The sequence below is a fragment of the Phacochoerus africanus genome, chromosome 5, assembly GCF_016906955.1.
Source record: "Phacochoerus africanus isolate WHEZ1 chromosome 5, ROS_Pafr_v1, whole genome shotgun sequence".
NCBI lineage: Eukaryota > Metazoa > Chordata > Mammalia > Artiodactyla > Suidae > Phacochoerus > Phacochoerus africanus.
Window position 1 is genome coordinate 7,126,507 of NC_062548.1, and position 20,509 is coordinate 7,147,015.

At 58.4% G+C, this 20,509-nt stretch overlaps 3 protein-coding genes across 3 annotated transcripts in view; 1 reads left to right on the forward strand and 2 right to left on the reverse strand.

The window, feature by feature from the left end:
- Window positions 1–6,280: 6,280 nt before the first annotated feature.
- On the reverse strand, window positions 6,281–8,003 carry LOC125127044 (translation initiation factor IF-2-like). The gene is made up of 2 exons (XM_047779531.1): window positions 7,439–8,003; window positions 6,281–7,179 (listed from the first exon to the last, which is right to left on the reverse strand). The coding sequence occupies exons 1-2, from the start codon at window positions 7,996–7,998 to the stop codon at window positions 7,164–7,166; spliced, it is 576 nt and encodes a 191-aa protein (XP_047635487.1). The 5' UTR covers window positions 7,999–8,003; the 3' UTR covers window positions 6,281–7,163.
- On the forward strand, window positions 7,993–15,530 carry BRI3 (brain protein I3). Its single transcript, XM_047779534.1, has 3 exons — window positions 7,993–8,138; window positions 8,650–8,752; window positions 15,121–15,530. The coding sequence occupies exons 1-3, from the start codon at window positions 7,997–7,999 to the stop codon at window positions 15,251–15,253; spliced, it is 378 nt and encodes a 125-aa protein (XP_047635490.1). The 5' UTR covers window positions 7,993–7,996; the 3' UTR covers window positions 15,254–15,530.
- A 1,119-nt stretch (window positions 15,531–16,649) lies between these two features.
- Window positions 16,650–20,509, reverse strand: part of BAIAP2L1 (BAR/IMD domain containing adaptor protein 2 like 1) — a 94,649-nt gene continuing 90,789 nt past the window's right edge. Inside the window, exons 13-14 of the mRNA XM_047779530.1 lie at window positions 17,768–17,805; window positions 16,650–17,196 (exon numbers count right to left, since the gene is read on the reverse strand). Of these exons, the coding sequence (XP_047635486.1) occupies window positions 17,124–17,196; window positions 17,768–17,805 (111 nt within the window). The 3' untranslated portion in view covers window positions 16,650–17,123. The remainder of the gene's footprint in view (window positions 17,197–17,767; window positions 17,806–20,509) is intronic.

Genomic DNA, 20,509 nt, shown 5'->3' on the forward strand with positions numbered 1-20,509 from the left:
CCTCGAAAAGGCAAAGAGACAAAAAGAAAGAAAAAGAAAGAGGTATAAAATCTGGCTCACTGGACATTAAACAGAGCACAGGGAGAGGGGCTGCTCTGGGCCAGCTGGGAACCTGCCTCATCAGCAAGGGAGCGGGATCTGTGGCTGGAATTGGGGGCGGGGGGACCTGGCCTGGCAAGGAGCAGGGGCACGGTATTGATGTGGCAGAGGGCAGAGGTCACGGGTGTCTCCAGGGAGGAGCAAAGGTCTCCACGTGGAAAAAGCAAATCGCACAACAAAACAGACGGTGATCCTACGAGGGGGAAGAGTCAGCCCTAGTCAGGCCCGAGCACAGGTAAGGAACAAGGGGAGAGGAGGTGTGCTCTGAGTCCCGGGCCGGGATTGCTGGGCTCGGGGGGCAGGGGGGCAGGGGGCCGGGCAGTGCCTGATGTTCAGGTGCCTCGCCTCCCGCAGGGGCCCTGACCTCTCCCGCAGACCCGACGAGGCAGGGGCTGTTACCTCGGTTTACAGATGGGAAACTGAGGCACAGGTGAGCTCCTCCGCAGCAGGTCAAGGAGACGGAGGCGTGGACCCCAGACCAGGTGACCTCCCGACACGTGTGTGCTGAGCCCAGGGCTCTTGGCGGTGATTTTCCCCAGAGTTGGCGCGAGGGGTGCCCCCCAGAGGAACCGCAGCCATGAGATGCTTCCTTTAAAAGGAAGGCCACACGATCCCACCGCATCAGGCTCCCACAGGTAGGAGAACAGCGGGGAGACCTACAGGGCGCCCCTCATAAATGAAAGAGGGGGCAAGGTCACTTCGGGGTAGAGCCTAGAGCCAGAGACCGCAGTGCCGGGACCGCAGGGGACAGCTCAGATCCAACACCGGATTCCTTGCCCCAGGCGGCACGTGGCCAGCGGCCGGGAGCGCTCCCGCGTGGCGCAGCTGTTCCCATCGTCCACCTGCGGCAGCGGAAGCTCTCCACGCCTCCCCTGGCTGGCTCTCCAGGCCCCACCACTCAGAGATCAAAGTGGGCATCCAGGGCTGCCAGGGTGAATCAGCTTGGTGGCATCTCGAGCCTCTTCCGGGTGACAGGACTCCAGGCTCAGAACCTGAGAATCTTGGTGGCTGGGCTGGATTGTGAGGCTGCATTCTGTCCCCAGAGAGGCCTGGCCCTTCCTGCCCCAGGATGGCCCTGCCCCCGTGGGCTTCTCTACCGGCCCTTCATGTCGGCTGCGGCCCATCTCCTGCTGGAGCGTAAGGGGGCTCTTCCCGGCCCCGTCCTCAGGCTCCCTCCGGCCACCCAGGGGCAGCTCTCTGACGCCAGCCATGACCACCGTGCAGGCAGCAGGTGGGAGCCACTGCGGGGGGTGGGGGGGCCCAGGAGGGAGGCCGGGGGTGGGGGGGGGGCCTGGACAGAGGAGGGCAGGGGGAGGGGGTGGAGAGGGGGACCCCCATGAGGGGGGTTGCTCCTGCTTCCCTTGGCGGCCTGCACGAGAACTGGGTCGTGGGTGATTCTGGCAAAGTAGAATAACAACTGAGACCCTCCAGGCCCCTTAAAAATCAGATCTGGGGGTGCTTTCCTGGCCTAAGGAAGTGACCTGGCCTCTCTCCTCGGGACTTGTCATCTGTGCCCCCCCCAGAGAAGATGCCTGGTTGTCACCAAGTCCAGAGCCCTGGCACACGGTGACAAGTTCACCTGGGGGCAGATCTGGAGGGGAAGGCACATTCTATCTGTCTGAGTAACTCTCCCGGCTGGCAGGGGGCGGAGGGTTCGAGAGGCCCGTCATCCCGCCCCCCAGGATGCTCTGTAATCACCGAAAAGCACCACGTGAAGCCCAAAGGCCATTAATCACCTCAATGAGTGTCTCCCCTACCGTCTGGTAGTCTTGATTTTATGAAACTGGGAATGGCTTTCTGGAATGATCCAGAAATGATCCAGGCTATGTCTAGACTGAGGTGAGGGCGGGGGACCCCCTCCTCCCTCCCACAGTCTTTGGACCAGAGCTGTTCTGGAGGCAGAAGGACCTAGGCTTGAACCCTCACCAGCCAGCTGATCCTGGGCACGTGGCCTCGAGTTCCGTTAAACTTGCCCGGGGCACCTGCTATGTTCCCGGCACTGGGGATGCAGAGATGGGACACAAGGGGGTTGGTTAGTGGACTGGCCTCAGCGGGGGACCGATGCACCTCACCTCCAAGCTGGGGGGACACCTGGGCATCGCGGCCCCGAGGAAGTGTGAATCCCCACAGCGTCCGCCACACACTCGGAGCGGGACAGACGTTGGTCTCTCCCTGGAATGTCCGTTCAGAAAGGGCGACTCTGTTGTTCTGGAAGGTGAGGAGGTAACATCGCCCCCTCTGAAGAGTTGTGGTTACAATTCGGCAAGGATGCCGGGCGTCTCCGTGTAAGAAAGCCTGGCTCCGAAGTGGCTTATTCAAGCCACAGGGGGAGTCTGCAGAGCAGTCTGGATGGGGGCGATGTGGTGCTCCCCCTGCAGCCCACTTCCTCTCGCCCCCCTCAACATCCAAACAGGGCTGAGATTTTCTTGTCGTTCCCCCCCCCCCCGCCCCCAATCAAGAAATCCTGGAGAGGAGTTCCCATCATGGCCCAGTGGTTAACAAAAACGACCAGCATCCATGAGGACGCAGGTTCGATCCCTGGCCTTGCTCAGTGGGTGAAGGATCCAGTGTTGCTGTGAGCTGTGGTGTAGGTCGCAGGTGCAGCTCGGATCCCGTGTTGCTATGGCTGTGGTGTAGGCTGGCAGCTGTAGCTCCGATTGGACCCCTAGCCTGGGAACCCCCATATGCCACAGGTGTGGCCCTCAAAAGACAAAAAGACAAAAAAAAAAAAAAAAAAAGCCCTGCAGAAGCACCCTGATCTGTTACTCTGAGTATGGCAGAGATGAAAGTTAATTTTGCATGTTGTTGCCATAAACGTGTTGACTTCCATGTTTTAACCCGTAATCCGTCTTGATAAATCAGTTATAGCTCTTATTACTGCAGAGCTTTTCAGAGGTTTTGAGCACAGCTTCCCGGTAACTTATTTAAACTAGAAATTTGCGGTCCCGAATTCACTCTGTTCTTGGGAGCATGGCTAGGAGATGATGACTTCAAGAGATGCTGTCTGTATTTTAGAGCGTGAGTTAAGTGTGTGCTGCGGGGCAGAATTACACAGTGGCGGGCACCTCTTAGAGAGTGAAGGGCATGGGTGTGGATTTAAACATAGTACTAGGAGTTCCCCTTGTGGCTCAGCAGGTTAAAAACCCGGTTAGTATCCATGAGGATGCAGGTTCGATCCCTGGCCTCGCTCAGTGGGTTAAGGATCTGGTGTTGCCGCAGGCTATGGCATAGGTTGCAATGTGACTCAGATCTGGTGTTGCTGTGGCTGTGGTGGAGGCCGACAGCTGTAGCTCTGCTTTGACTCCTAGCCTGGGAACCTCCATATGCCTCAGGTGTGGCCCTCAAAAGCAAAAAAACAAAAACCAAAAAAACTTGGCGAGTTGTCTGGTGGCCCAGCAGGTTAAGGCTCTGGTATTATCACCGCAGCGGCTTGGGTCACTGCTGTGGCATGATTCAGTCCCTGGCCTGGGAACTTCTGCATGCCATGGGTGCAGCCAAAAAAAAAAAACAAAAAACAAAAACCAAAACTTATTCAAATTTTATTTTATTGATATTTTATCAATATTTTATTGATAAAAAATGATGACCACTACCTGAGGTTTCACTGAGTTGTGGCAGTAACCATAACCAAAATAATACTGAAAAGCCTTAAAATATTGGAACAGTTACCAAAACACAGAGTGAGCAAATGCTGTTTGGAAAGATGCCACGGGCTTTCAATTTGTAAAAAATGCGTCATCTGTAAAGTGCAAACGAGGTCTGCCTGTGTATTACCTGTGATAAGACTGACCGTGTGACTGGCGTGAAATTGCGTGACTTGCGTGAAATTGTGTGACCTGCGGGAAATGGTTTTCTGCATTGTGTACAAACCTGTGTGCTTCCTTTATAAAACATTTAGAAAGATTTGCCTCGTGGAACTGTGAGGCTTACCCCCGGCTTACGACAAAACTTAAAACTCAGTGTTTATCTAAGATGAGTGTTTAGCAAATCTTTGGGGAAGCCTTTCTCAGGGCCAGGCACTTGTAATCAGTTATGGCCTTGGATTTTGAAATGATATTTGCTTCCTTTTTTTTGGTTTTGTCACAATCCCAACCATGTGAGGTACTGGCTTCTCGAATGTGCAAGCAGTTCACGTGCTGGGTTCTCAGCCCTTCTCAGAGCCTGGTCCTGGCTTGGGTTTCCTTAGGCTACATGTGAGGAGAGACTTTGGTGACAGTCAAGGCCTGGTGGACAGTGGCACCTTCCCCAGCCCCCCTCCAACCAGCAGCTGTCACGTCCACTGCGCCACCAGGTTCCCTGTTGAAGTGCTCGCAGCGAAAACATGTACAGAGCAGTTCAAATCCCATGCGGATGGACGTGGCAATGCCAAAAACATTTTTTTTGTTAATGTACACATGATATAAAAGTGGATTAGTGGAGTTCTCGTTGTGGCTCAGTGGGTTAAGAACCCAGCAAGTATCCATGAGGATGTGGGTTCGATCCCTGGCCTTGCTCAGTGGGTTAAGGATCTGGCGTTGCCGTGAGCTGTGGTGTAGGTTGCAGATTCGGCTTGGATCCCGTGTGGCTGTGGCTGTGGTGTAGGCCAGTGGCTACAGCTCTGATTTGACCCCTAGCCTGGGAACCTCCACATGCTGCGGGAGCAGCTCAAGAAAAAAGGCAAAAAGACAAAAAAAAAAAAAAGCTATTGAGGGATGTGGAGGCCCTCCTTCCCGGGGGGGCCCTGAGGATGCACTCAGACAGGAAGCCGCCTGGAGGTGAGGTGACTCAAGAGGCTCACCTTGCTTCCCGTTTCATCAAGACAACAGGAGCAATCAGGCAAGAGCGCCCCGTCTGTTCGCCCTCCTGCCCACCAGCCCGGGCGCCCACGAGCTCCTCCTTCTCCTGCTTCCGTGGGTGACTCGTTGGGGGTCCCAGCAGGGACCCCACCCCTTTACCTCCTCCTCCCCTTTCTCCACATGCCCCCTCTTCTGCAGCCAGTTGTTCCCACTGACGTATCACCGTGCTGTTACTTCCTCTCCCCTTAAAACGCACACACACTGGTCCTTCCAGCCTCCTCCTCCCAGCCTCTGACCCCCTCCCGGACAGTCCCACTCTCAGTCCCAACACAGAGTCGCACAGCCCTGCACCGCCTTGCCCGCCTCATCCCCTGCGCCCTTGCTCCTGCTCATCCTCCCCGCAGCACCTGCCACCTTCTAAGCCCAGCCCTGCCCCGTTCAAGTGTCAGCTCCTGGAGGCTGGATGCTGCCCGTTTTGTCTGGGGCACAGCACGTCCTTGTGAAGGGCCGTCAGCCGCTGAGAGAGTCTCATTGCTACCCTCGGGAGAGCACCCCGCCGCTGGGCACACTTTGCTTGGTTGGGGGTCTGCTGCAGACTGGGCGCTGCTCTCCCCACCCGTCCCCTCAGGCTCCTGCTGATCCACCACTGGCACCTGAGCGTGCCCCATATTCACCCAGGGGGTCACCAGGTCTGACGGGCTCTTTGTCTCTCCGTGCCACGTCTCTCCTCTCCATCCACTGCCCCTTTCACCCTTCACGCTGTTGGCAACATCATTTTTCTAACAGCAAATCGGAGGCTCCTGCCCCGTGCAGGGCAGCCACAGGCTCTCACAGGACAGGATGCCACCTCCAACATCTGGGTGCTGCCTTGCCCCCCTCCTCCCAGCGCCCCTCCTCCGCCCCACCCCAGCCCCCCTCACCTGCCAGAGACCCTCCCAGGCTCTAGCTGCAGCTTTGGTGACTTGGAGTCCTGGGAGGCAGTGGGCCACAGCTCACTCTGCCTGGAATGCTCGTCCCTTGGGCCAGTCAGTGTTGGCCTTCCAGGTGGGGCGCTCATGGGCACCCCTAACTCCCACCAGGCAGCCTTGCTGCACTGTCACAGAGAGCTGTCCGTCTGTTGGGCTTCCTACCAGATTGTGCCTTTTTTGTGTCCCCAGCCAGTTATCTTTGTCCCCCCAGGCTTTGCTTGGGGGAGGCTGGGATGGCAGGTCACAATGCAGGAACAAAGGGGAGGGACCTGCTTTGTGGGGAAATCCTGTATCCTATCAGGACAGGGATTTCCACGCTGGGAGGCACTGCTGGGGAGAAAATCAGTTATTACAAGAGAAAGGAGCCAGAGGCTATGGACTTGGTTGGAATTTGAGAGCAAACACAGACACTTGAGGAAGAGAAAATTAACTTTGCAATTGAAGGGACATCTGCCAACTTTATTTCATCTGATAGGAAAGGCTATGTTGCTGTTTGCAAGCCGGCTAGGATGCCTGTCCCATGGGTTAGCGTTCGTGGGCCTGCCCTGAGCCCACTTTTCCTTGCTCCTGAGTGAGGTCAGGGTTGCCCCTCAGTTTTCCCTTGGGTGGGGGGGGGGGGCAGTTCAGCTGCTCTCACCCTTTGGGTGATGGGCTCACATCTGCCCCCAGGAGCACAAGGCCCCCCCACCACAGCCAGGGCCTCTGCTGGCCAGGAAGTCCTCGGCCACTCTCCGCCAGCCTCTATTCTGGATCTGGCTCTCCTCCCAGGGCCAGCCCGGCTGCTACCTGGCCTGCCACTGGCTCCTCTCCACAGGATTGCGGGACCACGACCAGGAGATAAAGGACAGATGGGAAGGGCCTTGAAGGAGCTGCACTTGTGATAAAGAAACTCCTCCAAGGTCTCTTCTAAAAAGTTAAAAATGTGGCGGGGTCTGAGAGCTGTCGCAGAGCTAGATCAGAGGACAGGTCACACGAGAAAGGCGAGGAGAGCCCCCCAAATGCTTCAGAAGGCCCAGGAATTAGCTGAGGAGCCAGGGCAGGTCAGGGGCTGAAGTTAGTCCATCTTTCTGTTTAAAGTTTTATTACAAACCCATTAAGCACGAGAGCATGTGACAGTCAACGAGCTTCAGCGAGGGCGTGGGACAGGGCGGCCTCTGCGGTCAAGTTTCGGTCACTCCCCTCTTCTGAGCCTGTGTCCAGACCACAGACTAGGGACCAGTACGTCCTGGGTTGTCGCGAAGATGACCAACCCGAGAAACAACAGTGGACAGCTCCCGCCACGCGGCATTTAGTTTGTCCCCGACAGGGGAGTTCTTTGTAATCAGTGGCCGCAAGTCCTAAAAATGATCAAACGTGATTTGTCAAAAAGAAAACCGAGGGGATGAACATAGGCTGAGCGCGAGCGGACACGGTTCTCAGGCATCGTTCGCTTTTTCTTGAAGGAATTTGCGCTTCCCCGGACCCTGGCCGCGCCCTGATCGGTACCCCGGACGGCTCAAAATGCGGAGCCCGGGGCCCCTCCGCCCCGGAGCGGTGACCGCGAAGGGGCGGCCTGGGGACACGCCCCGCCCGACCCCTCCTCCGCGCCGCCCCTACCCTCCTCCTCGGTGGGTGGGCTCGCGCCCCAGGACGCCCAGTGGGCCAGCGGCTGCGTCCTCCGAGATTGTCCGGATCGGACTTGGCGCTGCGGGGGAGTGCTTGATAAACCAAAAGGTCACGACCCGAGTGCGACGTCTCTGGGCCGTCGGTTGGGGGGAGGGTCTCCTCGCGGCGGGAGGTCTGGGGCGGCGGCCGGGGGATGGGGAGGCCGAGAGGGGAGGCGCGCGGAGTCGCCGCCGACCAGCGCCCTCCGGGCTGGCCGAGGGCGGGCGCGGCCCCTTTAAGACGCCGCCGGCCCCGCCCCGCGCCGCCCCCCTGCTGGGAGCCGCACCACGTGACCCGGGTCTTGTGACTGGCGGGGGGAGGCGCGGGGGGAAGCCCGCGGCGCCCGCCTCCAGGGGGCCCAGCCCCGCGCCGCCGCCGCCGCCGCCGCCGCCGCCGCCCGCGAGGACGGGGTCCAGCTGCCGGGCGTCCGGGCGTCCCCGCGAGTCCGAGCCGGAGCCGGAGCGGGAGCGCGAGCAGGAGCCGGGCCGGGCGCGGTGGGCGCCGCCCGCCATGGACCACAAGCCCCTGCTGCAGGAGCGGCCGCCCGCCTACAACCTGGAGGCCGGCCAGGGCGACTTCGCGTGCGGCCCGCACGGCTACGGCGCCATCCCCGCCGCCGCCCCGCCGCCGCCCTACCCCTACCTCGTCACAGGTGGGCCGGGGGCCGGGGGGCGGGGTGGGGGTCGGGCCGGGACCCGGGCGGGGCGCCGGGCTCGGGGCCCCGGGGCCCCGGGAGCAAACTTTGGGCGGAGTTCGGTGGCGACCTTTAACCCCGAAACCAACTTTTCTCGGGGCGCGGCCGAGGGGAGACCCGGGGCGGCGCCCGCGGGAGGGGTCGGAGGGAAGTCTCCGCGCTGGGAAGCTGAGGTCGGCCCCCGAGCCTGGGCGCTGCCCGAGGGCCCTCAGCCCACCTGCGGGGTCGCGCGCCCGGCCCGCCCTTCCCGGGAAGCCTCAACACCTGACTGCAGGTTCACTTCGCTGAGATGCCGCCTGCGAGTTAGCCCCTAATAAAGCCGGAGTGGGCGCTTCGTGGACGCAGCTGTTGTCTTGGTTTTGCAAAGGGGGCGTGTTTTTGGTGGGGCGAGGGGGGAGGGCAGGAGCAGTTCGCCGCCGATCCCCGGGTTTCCTCCCTGCCCCCTTCTCATGTGCCTTTCCGCCCACAGGGATACCCACCCACCACCCCAGGGTCTACAACATCCACAGTCGAAATGTCACCCGGTACCCTGCCAATTCCATCGTTGTTGTTGGAGGCTGCCCTGTCTGCAGGTATGTCACAAACCTGGGGGGTCCCTGGGGGCCTCTGAGGACACACTTATCAGAACTTCGTGAAGGGCTGATGGCTGGGGAGATGGTCTTGGGATAAGCTGCTGACCTGGGATGTGGGAGAGAGTGGCTTCAGTGGTCCTTGAGTCCCCACAGGTTTCATGGGGCAGGGGGGTGTGCGGGGTTCCCTTTCCCAGGGAGCTGAGTGCTTTTGGAGCCAGCGAGCCCCAAGGAGTGGGATGCAGAGATTAGCAGTTCTAATGCAGAGGTCTCTGGTTCTAGGACCTGCGGGTTGGCTCTGCATTTGATTCTTCAAGATGGTGAAAGGTTCTCTTTTCTGGAGAAGGGACAGTTTGAAGTGCGTGGACAGGGGAGCCGAGTCAGATGGCGAGGGCATTCAAGGAGCTAAGATCCGGGCGGCCTGGGGAGGGACAGCTTCATCCACGTGAGGGTCATTAGCTGCATGAGGACAGAAATGCCGAGGTTCTTTGGGGCGGGAGCGATAGTTCCTACCCTCAAACTGGAGCCTCCAGGTCTTCTGGCACCCATTTATGGGGCCTGAGACGCAGCGACTAGGTGCTTGGTCTGTGTGGGTCCTGAGGGTTCCAATTGGGTAAGACTTGGTCTCTGTCCTTGGTGGGTTCCAATGGGCAGACAGTTGAGAAAGTCAGGGCGGGCTTGGCAAGGGCGGGTTTTCAGCCTTGCTGTAGGAGGAAGTTGGAGTTGCTGAGATGGAGTTGAGAAACTCTGGTTTACACCAAAACAATTTCAGAAGTGTATGTGGAAGGCCCCAGCGTAGAATCAGAGGGAAGTCAGCGATTCAACGTCGTAGGGGCAGCTGTGTGAGAGACGAGGGTCCAGGAAGAAGGGCGTCTGGAAAGGGGGCAGGAGGCCAGTCAGGTGCCTTAACAAGGGGCTGCGGGCAGGAGGAGCCTGCCAGGGGGCCCCATCTGCAAATCCAAAATGGGTCTCTCCTGACCCTGCTGGCGAAACTCTGGTCTTGGGAGAACATGAAGGGCGAGGGGGGGACGATGGCCGCCTGCAGAAGCTGTTTTCACCATGAGGCACCTGTGAGCCTCCGAGCTGTCAGGGTGGAAGGCACGTGGGTGGGCTTGGAGGAGAGGGTGTGGACAGGTTATAGGCTGCTGGGCAGGGCAAAGGTCAAGGCCAGCTCCCTTGTGAAGAGGGCCACGGGGAATCCTGGGCACAGGGAGGCAGGGGACAGGAAACCCACTGATTGTGGCTTTGAGGCCGGTCCTGGGTGCTCGGAGCCCTGCCATGTGCATGGCCCTTCTGTCCCCGTAGCCCAGCTGGGAGGTTAAGGGCCGTCTTGGGTGGGCATGGTTTCGCGTGTTCTCCTGAGCTGGGGCTCCGGGGTGGGGGTCAGGCTGGCCGGCCAGGAGGAGCGGGAAGGCGCCTGGAGCAGAGCCGTCCGCCTGGGCTTCAGCATCTCTCCGTGGTGCCCAGCCCGCCAGAGCTGGGCTCAGAGCCTGCCCTGCCAGCTGGGCGCATTTCCCCGTCTGGGGGATGGCATGTCTGATGGGACGCCCTGTGGCCTGTGGGTGTGGAGGAGGGGAGACCAGCGGGGCCTGAGGGGCGAGGCGCCCCCAGGGGCTGCGGAGCTTCCAGCGGCTGCTGGCCGGGGAGCGTGTTTCCTGGTCCCCCCTTCCCTAGGGTGGGAGCTGGGTCACAGCGGAGGCCCCCGTCGTGCAGAATGTGGACTCCGCCCTCTGGGGAGGGTCTTGGGCTCGGGTGGGGCTCCTGCCGCCTGGGACCTGAGTCTCCCTTTTGTTGGGATGGATGCCTCCCTGCTTCTCTGGGCGGTGGGTGCGGCGCGGGAGGCGTGGGTGCTGTGACGACAGGCCTGGGGCCGGAGTTGGGTCCAAACCCTCTGGCGTCCCTCCCAGGTGTGTCTTCCACAGGCCCCTCTGTCTGGCTTGAGGACAGATGCCAGCAGCAAGGTCCCCCGACCCCGGCACTTGGGTTCTCCACCCGGGAGTGCCCTCAGTGGCCCGAGCCGGCTTTCCTGCGCCCTGAGTGGCAGGCAGGGCCCAGGCTGCAGGAAGCTCAGCAGTGGTTTGGGGAGTGGGTGTGTGGTGTGTGCGGCAGGGACGATGGGGAGGTTCCCCTGGGAACAGTCTGGGTGGCCGCTGTCTGGCCGGCGTCCTGGGGTTGGGATACAGGCCACTTCTCATGTGACCACACTTCCTCCCGGTCCAGCCCGCCCGCCGGGCTCTGTCCCTGTCCCTCTCTGGTTGCTTGGCAGGAATTTGCCGAAGTCACACGTCTGTGATCCCCTCTGAGGCCTGGCTAAGAGACCTGTACCAGTTGTCACTCTGCCACCGTCTGAGCCTTCCCTTAAGCAGCCTGATCCCATCGTCCCTGTCGAGTCGCTCGTTTTTTTCCACCCTAGTAGCGGGGCGAGCATGCGCCTCGTTTCACTCCTGCCTGCCCGCAGCCCCTGCGGACTGAACACTGCCTTGGCCGGTGGGGCTTCGGCCAGGCTTGGGCCTTTTGGAAGCTGTTTCCCCCGGGGGTGTGGGCTGTCCCTGGATGCAGGATGAGGTGGCAGCACCTTGGGTCAGGGGGCCCTGGGCTGCGGTGAGAGGGCATCTGCGGAGGGTGCCCCCCGGGCAGGTCCAGGGCTGGAAGGTGCATCACCAGAGCAGCAGGTGTGGGGTCTCTGGTGTTTGACCTTGGGGGTGACCGAAGAGGTAGAAGAGAGTCCGGGGACAGGTAGGCTCAGGCAACAGCCGTCAAGGTTGGACGCAGCGTGCAGGCCAGGGCACAGCGAAGCCAGGGCTCCAGCCTTGCCCTGAGGAGAGGCCTCCCGTGGCCTGAGCTGGGACTCGTACCCCAGGCTACACGGGGCAGAGGGTGCAGCGCGGGGCCTCGGTCTAGCTGTTCCTGGCCCGGCTGGGGTGGTCCTGTGGGCCGTGGGTGGGCCTCCCGCCGCAGGCAGGGCCGAACCTGGGCGGTTCTGCTCAGGGGGGCCTGGGGCTTCCCAGCTGGCCCTGGTGTGGCCGGTGGCTCTGTGGGCTGGTCCTGAGAACCCCCGACAGGTAGCTCCCTGCCCGCATGGGAGGCCAGTTTGTAGTGGGGACCCTGGACCGCTGGAGGCCGGGCCAGTGTCCCTCCCCAGGGGTTGAGATAGGACCCGGTCTTCTTGCCCTGCCCTCCCTCCTGAGGGGCTTGTCTGGGGGCTGCCCTGCGCTGGGAGGAGGGAGCTGGGGGATGAGCCAGGAGGGTACCCGTGTTAACCGTCGCGGGGGTGGGGCGGGGAGGCCCGGGGCTGGGGTCTGGGTTGTTCGCACCCGGGCCACTTGCTGGCTCCCTGTACCGAGGACGTGCTGGGACGTGGCGGGGATGCTGTGAGGAAGCCAGAGGGGCTGGGGATGGGAGTCCCGAGCCCCTGCCCTGCCTGGGCTGCTCTTGGGCCACGGGGGCCCCACGCAGCCTGGCCTCCTGAGCAGGTGGGTGCCAGTGGAGTGGAGCGGACACTTTCTCTGTAGGGTCCAGTCAGTTAAGTGTTTCCAGAATTAGTTCCCTGGTTTCGCCAGCTCTGTGTCCTCCCGCCCCTCTTGCTCTGGGAGGGGGCGGGGTCTTCTGAGCAGTTAGAGCTGCTAACTCAGTTTGGAGTGAGAGTCATGTAATAAAGAGTTGACGCCGTGGACTGACTGGAGCTTCGCAGGGGCTTGGAGAGGAGAGGCTGGCAGGAGGGGCAGGTCTGCGCTGCAGCCTGGTGAGGTGTCGCTGCATCAGGATTGGCCTAGGGACCGGATTGTGTTTCTCACTTCAGAAAACTGGATTTTTAAAGGCTGTGAGTCACATCAGCACTGCTTTTGAGATCTAGGCAGTACCTATAGTCAAACATTAACGTTTCTGCAGCAAGACACAAATATCCCCATTGAGGGGGTACATTAAGACTATAAATGGCCACACACATGGCTGCCAGGTGCGTCTGTTACTTCTGGAGCTCTTGGCATTTGCAATTGTGGGTAAGAGGTGCGGACTTTTAGGGTGGCAGGTGGGCTTGTAGGTGTGGTACCTGTGGACCCCTGTGCTCAGAGGCTCCTGCTGGCCGGCCAGATGCTGTCTCCACTCTTGAGCTGGGAAGCTGTGTGTGTGTGTTTGGTGGCATGGGGTGGTGTCTGGCTATGGTTCTTGGTAGAAGGGGCCTGGCTCTGGGGCAGACCCACTGGCAGGGACGAGATTGTGCCCACATCGTTTGCTGAACGGAAGGGCAGTGGCCTTGGTCTCCCCAGACACGGCGGAGGAGAGGGCGTGGGTTCTTGTCCTCATCAAACCTGATTCTTGAGGGCATCAGACAGGGAGGCCCAAGCTGCCAGCGCGGCTCTGGCTCCAGTGAATGATGGGTCTGGACAGAACCCACCGCGGGTGGAACGAGGGAGTGTGTGCGCGACCGTGGGCCTCCCCAGGTCGGTCGGCCTGTTGCTGGGCGTCTGCTCGGGTGGGGCCCCAGCCCCCTGGCCTGGCGGGGAGGGCCCTGCTGGCTCTCTCCGGCTTCAGACAACAGTGCAGACCAGGGTCTGGCTGGAGACTTGGGGAAGAGGCAGGTGGCTGCTGGTGCTGTGTGACATTTGACCCCAGAGGACAGGAGCAAGTGGCAGTTGCGGGGACTGGGTCCCTTCACTGTGGGGAGACAGCCCCACTCAGAGGGCTTTCTCCAGCCAGGGGTGCTGGGTGCCCGTTGGCACCACTTCCAGGGCACCCAGGACAGCAGGGCAGGACCCAGCCGCCTCCCAGGCCTCTCCTGGAGCCTTGGGGCAGACGCTCCGGGATCTAGGCTCTGCCTGGGAACAGCTTTGACCTGTGTCTACACGGAGTGTCTAGCTAGTCTGGTGGGCACTGAGGTAGTACTGTCCTCAGGCCTCACTGGTCCCTGGAGGGGACACTGGGCCAGGCACCCTGGTGACTTTTGAGAGGGCAGGCTTCTCGGGAAGGTTCTCTGCTGGTGCAGGTGTGAGGCCCGGGGTTTAGTTCTCTGCTCTGCTTCTCACTTGGACATTCTGGGGAGTTCAGTGGGTGTAGATGTGGGGTGGGGGTGGGTGGGGGGAGCAGGGAGGGGCCTGGCTCCTCGAGTGGGAGCTGCTGTGGAAGTGGCCCCAGTAGCCTCAGTAGTGGTGGGAGCTGCTGGCCATGACCCTGGACAGAGCGTCACGTACACCTGTGTGGGGACACAGGGGTGGCTCAGGGCCTTTCTGAAGCCCTGCCCCTCCTTGGCAGTGTGGCCTCAGGTGCTTTCTCTGCTGGGTCTTCTGGGGGGGCCCTGGGGCCGGGCGGGCAGGGCCGAGCAGCCTCTGTCATCTTAGAAAGGGGCCTGTGTGGGGAGTTTGGTACAGTCTCTTGTAAGGACGGTAACTGCTGGGGGATGCAGGCCAGCTGTGAGCTTCCCCTTGGAACGGGGGCGGCAGAGCTTGGCGGGGCTTCTCAGCCTTGGCTCACCCTCCTGGAAGGGAGAGGCGGTCCGCGAGGTCAGAGCTCCCCTAGGGAGGTGCTGCGGACGGGGAGGGGAGGGGCATTGAGCCCATGACCCCCCCAGGGCCGGGGGCCGGCTCCCCAGGGCTTCGGGAGCTGACCTCCCCCCTCCGCCGGCAGCGCCCTGGCGTTGGCCCCTCACAGCCGCGGCCTCAAGTCGCCAAGTCTTGTCCGGGCCAGAGGTGGTGGGCAGACACTTTCCCCGCCGGGGCTCAGGGCCTCCTCCCCGTAGCGCCCCCTGGCGGCCGGGCCTCGGCTGCAGCCGGGCCGCGGGTCTCCCTCTGGTGCCGCTGGGCCAGGGTTTCCTGGAGCCGATTCCGCGGCTCTTGCCTGTTCTTGGGGCCTTGTCAATCAGGAGATCCCGGTGGCGACCTCAGGTCTCCCACCTGTGCTTGTTGGCACGTGGTTTGGGGGTGTCCCCTAGCATCTCAGGGATCATATACGGTGCACGTCTAAGGTATATGCCAACTTTTCCAAAGGGGAACCTCTGAGATGAAATTTCTCAAGTGGCACCGTGTGAACACGGCTGATTTTAGTCCTTCATTAAAATCTGCTCCCGCCAACAATAAACAAATCACCCGAACTCCAAATTACGGCTATTTTTGGAATTTCCTTTTAGGGAATGGAAAAAAAAAGTCTGAAACCTTTCAATGTTGGGGGAAAAAATACTCTAAACGTGACTTGGTTTGTTCTTTTCAGAGACGTAAGAGTTTTTATAGAAGCTGGCATTTGCCTCTTGTTCCTCCTTGCAGAAGACGTGTGGCAGATGCTGGGACAGTTGCTCCTGGCTCCGCCCCCGCACAGCGCTGAGGGCGGGGCTCTGGGCGGGGCGCGGGGGTCGGGCCTCACGCGCGTGCGCCCTCTCTCCGCAGGGTCGGGGTTCTGGAGGACTCCTTCACCTTCCTGGGCATCTTCTTGGCCATCGTCCTGTTCCCCTTTGGGTTCATCTGCTGTTTCGCCTTGAGGAAGCGAAGATGCCCCAACTGTGGCGCCAACTTTACTTAAAGGGAACTCCACACGTGGCTTTCCTACTCCCAGCTCTCTTTTTCTAATGTAAATGTTGTGTACAATAGCTTTATTTGATTAATCTTCAGGACTGTTTTGTAAAGTGGTGGGTGGCTTGGGCGCCACGAGGAGCCGGTTTCGGGGAGTGTGGACGCGCAGCAGCAGCACTGCTCCCAGGGTTAATGACCGCTCAGTCAAGCACTGCTTTTATTTTTTGCAGTCTTCAATTTGAGAAAGGTGAGAAATACTGTTTTAAATAAATGAGATCCATACCGTTGTTTACCTGGTTTTGCTTATTCAGTGTTTGCGCACTGCTGCTTCCAAGCTTTGTTATGGAGAAAACACACACACACACACACACACACACACACGAGGATACAGTGTAACACTCCCATCACCCGACTTAACACTATCTGGTTCACCTTCTTACTCCTTCCTCGGTAGGCATTTACAGCTCCAAACTGGGCTTGTACTCCAGTTTTTATTATCATAATGAGACACGATACCTTGCCATTTCAAGAGCACGCACCTCCATGCCCAGGACCTAAAGGCAAGCCCTCCCACACAGCTCAGTGACCGCTGTGGTCCCTTCCGACAAGGTGCAGATGGGCTGGGTGGGCCCACAGAGGGCATCTGGTTGCTCCAGGCCCTATGCTCTCCCTGTAACACAGCAGGAGGCCCCCGATGGTGGAGCACTGGGGAACAGGCTGTGGTGATGCCCCCTCCACCCCCCCCCCCTTTGCCCTTATTAACAAGCCTCCAAAGCCCACACCCCTCCTTCCCCAGTGAGGGCCTGGGGGGTGGGCTTTCATCCCCATCCTATCCTCCAGCCTCCAAACTGGGTCTCGTCCCTGCAGCCAGGGACGCTGATGCCCAGGGCTCTGATTCCCTCCTAAAACCCAGCTTCCCAGTGCACAGTGGCGGCTCTCAGCTGAAGTGCAGCCCCCAGTCAGCTCGGTGAGAGTCCCTAGGGTTTCTACACAGACCTGAGGGGGGCACAGCCTGGTGGGTTTTCATTGCTCATTCCAGCTGGTAACTCACAACTCCTAAATTCAGGACCTCTTTGAAATTAGTGGTGTGGTACCATGGCGGTGATGAGAGAAAGGTGAATTCTCGGTGCTCTGGAGCTGTGTCTACAGCAGTCCTGGGGAGTGGGGGGATTCTCTATCTTGCTTGGGTGGGGCTACATTTGATTAAGCAAAAATTTAAACGTTTTTAAGTTCAAACATTAGATTTTATACAATATTCTCATACTTTATATTGCTTAAGATGATTTGCATGCCGGGACGCAAATTTACATAGTATTTTCCTTGAATATCATAATGCTCTGTCAGCACATCATGCTTTATAAAATAAAACCGATCTCATTTGCTTTTCGGGGGCAGAAAGCCAGTCATGAAAGCATCAACCATCCCTTATTCTGACTTTTAAAAAAAGTTGCTGCTGTGGCGCGACGGGATCAGCGGTGTCTCTGCAGCACGGGGACACAGATTTGATCCCTGGCCCGGGACTTGCAGGTGACTCGGGGTGGCCAAAAAAAAGGAAAAAAATTACCAGAAAATGATACAATAAGGATTGGAACCAAATTTACTGTTTTTGAGCAGAATGGGAAGAAGACGTTTTAAGTGGTTGAGTTGATCATTATCACCGATTACAAAAAAATACGTAAACCCAGCCGATTGGAAGAAGAATGTGTAAAGCTGACTACGTTCAATTAGAAAATGCGCTGATTTGCTCGAGGGGAGTACACTGAGGTTCAGGCACCCTCTGGTGAAGCTTTGCACCAGTACAGCACTTATCAAACGTATACACTTATCGTTTTGCAGGTGAGAACTGAACAGGTGCCCAGGATCCCACGGCCGGCTTTTCATCAAATGATGGGTGCTGACCGGTCATTCGTCACTGTTGGCCGGAGTTTCACAGTAGCAAAGGGGTTTTCTCCACTGTGGGGGAGGGAAAAAAAAAATGTTGGCAGAAATACTACAAGACGGGTTGGATCTGAAAAGAGCGAATAACTATTGCTTTTGCTTTGTAAAATTGTATGGCTTATATAAATTCCAGACATTCTCTGAACATGGGCGTTTTGCCACGCTGCCCATTACAGAACTATCCCGAGTTTTAAGCTTTTATTTTATTTTTTTTGGCTGTGCCCATGGCACATGGAAATTGCCAGGCCAGGAATCGAACCTGTGCTACAGCAGCAACCCAAACCACCGTGGTGACACCACCAGGCCCTCAACCTGCTGCGCCACCAGGGGGAGTCCAGAGTTTTAAACATTTTTGAGAGGCGAGCCTGCCTCTGGATGGGGTGGGGTGGGGTGGGAGAGCCATCTAGGAATGGGACTGGATTATTAGGTTCCAAGGGTGCTGTGTGACAAGGGGACCTCCATTCTGGGTCAGGGCAGATGCTGGGCAGGTCCTGCTCCCCAGAGGACCCCACCGGCTGGAGGCCTCTCTCAGGATCAGGCCTCCTGGGCTGCATGAGCAGGAAGGCCCTTGAGGAAGTTAACCTACCTGAGAAAAGGTGGCTTTGCAATCCCATTTGTGTCACTCTGTGGGAAAAAGAAAGATGAAGTTTATGAAAAGCTCATGAAATTGGAACATTGTTATTATTATTGTTCTGTCTATTTAGGGCCGCACCCGTGGCATACGGAAGTTCCCAGGCTAGGGGCTGAATCAGAGCTGTAGCCACTGGCCTATGCCACAGCCACAGCAACACCAGATACAAGCTGCGTCTGCGACCTACACCACAGCTCATGGCAACGCCAGATCCTTAACCCACTGAGCGAGGCCAGGGATCGAACCCGTGTCCTCATGGATGCCAGACAGATTCGTTTCCGCTGAGCCACAACAGGAACTCCCAAAATTGGGACATTTTAAATGAGACCCCAAGGTAAAGACACCTAAAGCATTAAGGGATTGTTCAAAGCTATACATGTTTCCAAGTGCCCTGGCGTCTCCATCATTTGAGATGAGCCATGTAAATTCACTCAGGAGAAGAAAGGAAAGAACAGAATACATTCCACAACTTGGGAGGGTCTCCACTAATGCAGAATGTCTTAGAAAACTCAGGGTCTGCTGCTCCTTGCCTGTGGTCATTCACGTGCAGAGCTGTCGTGATTAAGGTTGGCTTTGGGGAGCCCAGCTCTGAACGATGCAGGAGGGACAGTAAGACAACCTTGGTGGCTTTTGGTGCCTGTAGACTGGTGCCAACTGCTCACCAGAGATCTTGTAGGAAGTTCCATGAAGTGCGGGACAGAGAAGATAGAACCGTGGGGGCACTGCCTTTGCTTTCAGGCATTGCCAGAGCCCGCGTGGAGCCCCAGCTTCCAGCTCCCAGGGACGGGGGTCTCTGAGGGTGGCCGGGAAGCCGGTGTGCGCGTCCTCTTTCCCTCATTCCATGAAGACTGGGCTTCAACTTGGTCTGGCTGTTGTGGGAAGTCACTGGCCCCAGCTGGCGCGCTTGCGCAGATGGCCGTCCAGGAGAGGGCAGTGTAACGCTGTCTGACCAGCCGGCCGCCAGGGGACTGCCCGGGTCCTCCCCTTCCTGGTCTAGCCTCCAGCCCAGGCCACACCCGGAGGCTGAAGCCAGGGCCTCTCTAGTGGTGCTGGACTCAGAGACTCAAGGCAGAAGGGGGGCACTGGGAATACTTCAGACCTGCACCTGCTGTCTCCAGGCCTCTGGGGACCTCATACCTTGACCTTGAACCCTGGGGCCAGCGAGGTCATCCCGAGGGGGAGCCCCGGCCCCCAGAGACAGGCAGCCCAGCACCCAGTTCAGTGTCTGCTTCTCATCCCTGAGGCACAGAGCAGCCCCGCTCTTAGCACGTGCTCACAGGACCTCACGTGGCTGCAAAGAGGCGCCCCCCCACCCCCCCCACAGGGCGCGCTGGCCTTCCCGTCATTTCAGGTACAGCATTCATGCTGTCGGTGACTACAGGCCAATGCATGATTTATTTTAAAAATACCCCAGGATGCCTGCCGTGCAGTCTCACCTGTGCCCAGAGGGCTGGCCTCCGCCTACCGCCCAGGCCGTGACGGGCGGGTCCGGAGGACGGCTGCAACCTCTGGTCTGGAAAGCGCCCTTCCCGCTGAGCCGGACTCCCAGCAGCCCCTGCGGGCTCCGGCAGCGACTCCCAGCGGAAACCACCCTGCGACCCAACACTGCACCCCAGCCACCTCGAGGCAGAAACCACGGAGACCGACTAGAAGCGGTGGATTCACGAACTGCGTCATCCGGGTGACAGGACGTTTCGAGCAACAAGGGCAGAGGCGGGAGGGCACAGCAGCTCTTCAGCTGGCACCAGGGGCCACCTGGGGATGCTCTGTCCGCAGAGCCCCAACATCCGTCAACGGAGCGACATCAAGCAAAATACGCGGACACAATCGAACCAGTGTTTTCTGAGGTCCGTCTCAGAAATGGAAATAAAAGCAAAAACAAATAAGCGGGACCTAATCAAACGAATGAGCTTTTGCACAGCGAGGAAACCATGACGAAACCAAGAGATGACCTGCAGAATGGAAGAAAATATTTGCAAACGATGCAACCAAAAAGGCTTAATTTCCAAACTATACAGACAGCTCATACCTTTCAACAAAATGAACCACCCAATCCAAAAATGGGCAGAAGACTTAAAGAGACATTTATGCAAAGAAGACACACGGCTGAGAGACACATGAAAAAATGCTCAACATCGCTAGTTACTAGAGAAATGCAATCAAAACTACAATGAGGTACCACCTCACACCAATCAGAAAGGCCATCATTAAAGAGCCTACAAATAACCGAGTTTCCCATCGTGGCGCAGCAGAAATGAATCCAATTAGGAACCATGAGGTTGCGGGTTCCATCCCTGGCCTCACTAAGTGGGTGAAGGGTCTGGCGTGGCTGTGGCATAGGTCAGCAACTACAGCTCCAGTGGAACCCCTAGCCTGGGAACCTCCATATGCCTCGGGTGCAGCCCTAAAAAGCAAAACAAACAAACAAACAAAAAGCCTACAAATAACAAATGCTGGAGAGGGTGTGGAGAAAAGGGATCCTTCCTGCCACTGTTGGTGGGAATGTAAATTGGTGCAGCCACTGTGAAGAACAGTACGGAGGTTCCTTAAAAAAACTAAAAACAGATTTACCATATGACCCAGCAATCCCACTCCTGTGCATACATCTGGACAAAATTATGATTTGAAAAGATACATGCAAGTACATAGCAGTACTAGTCACAATAGCCAAGACATGGAAACAACTAAATGTCCACT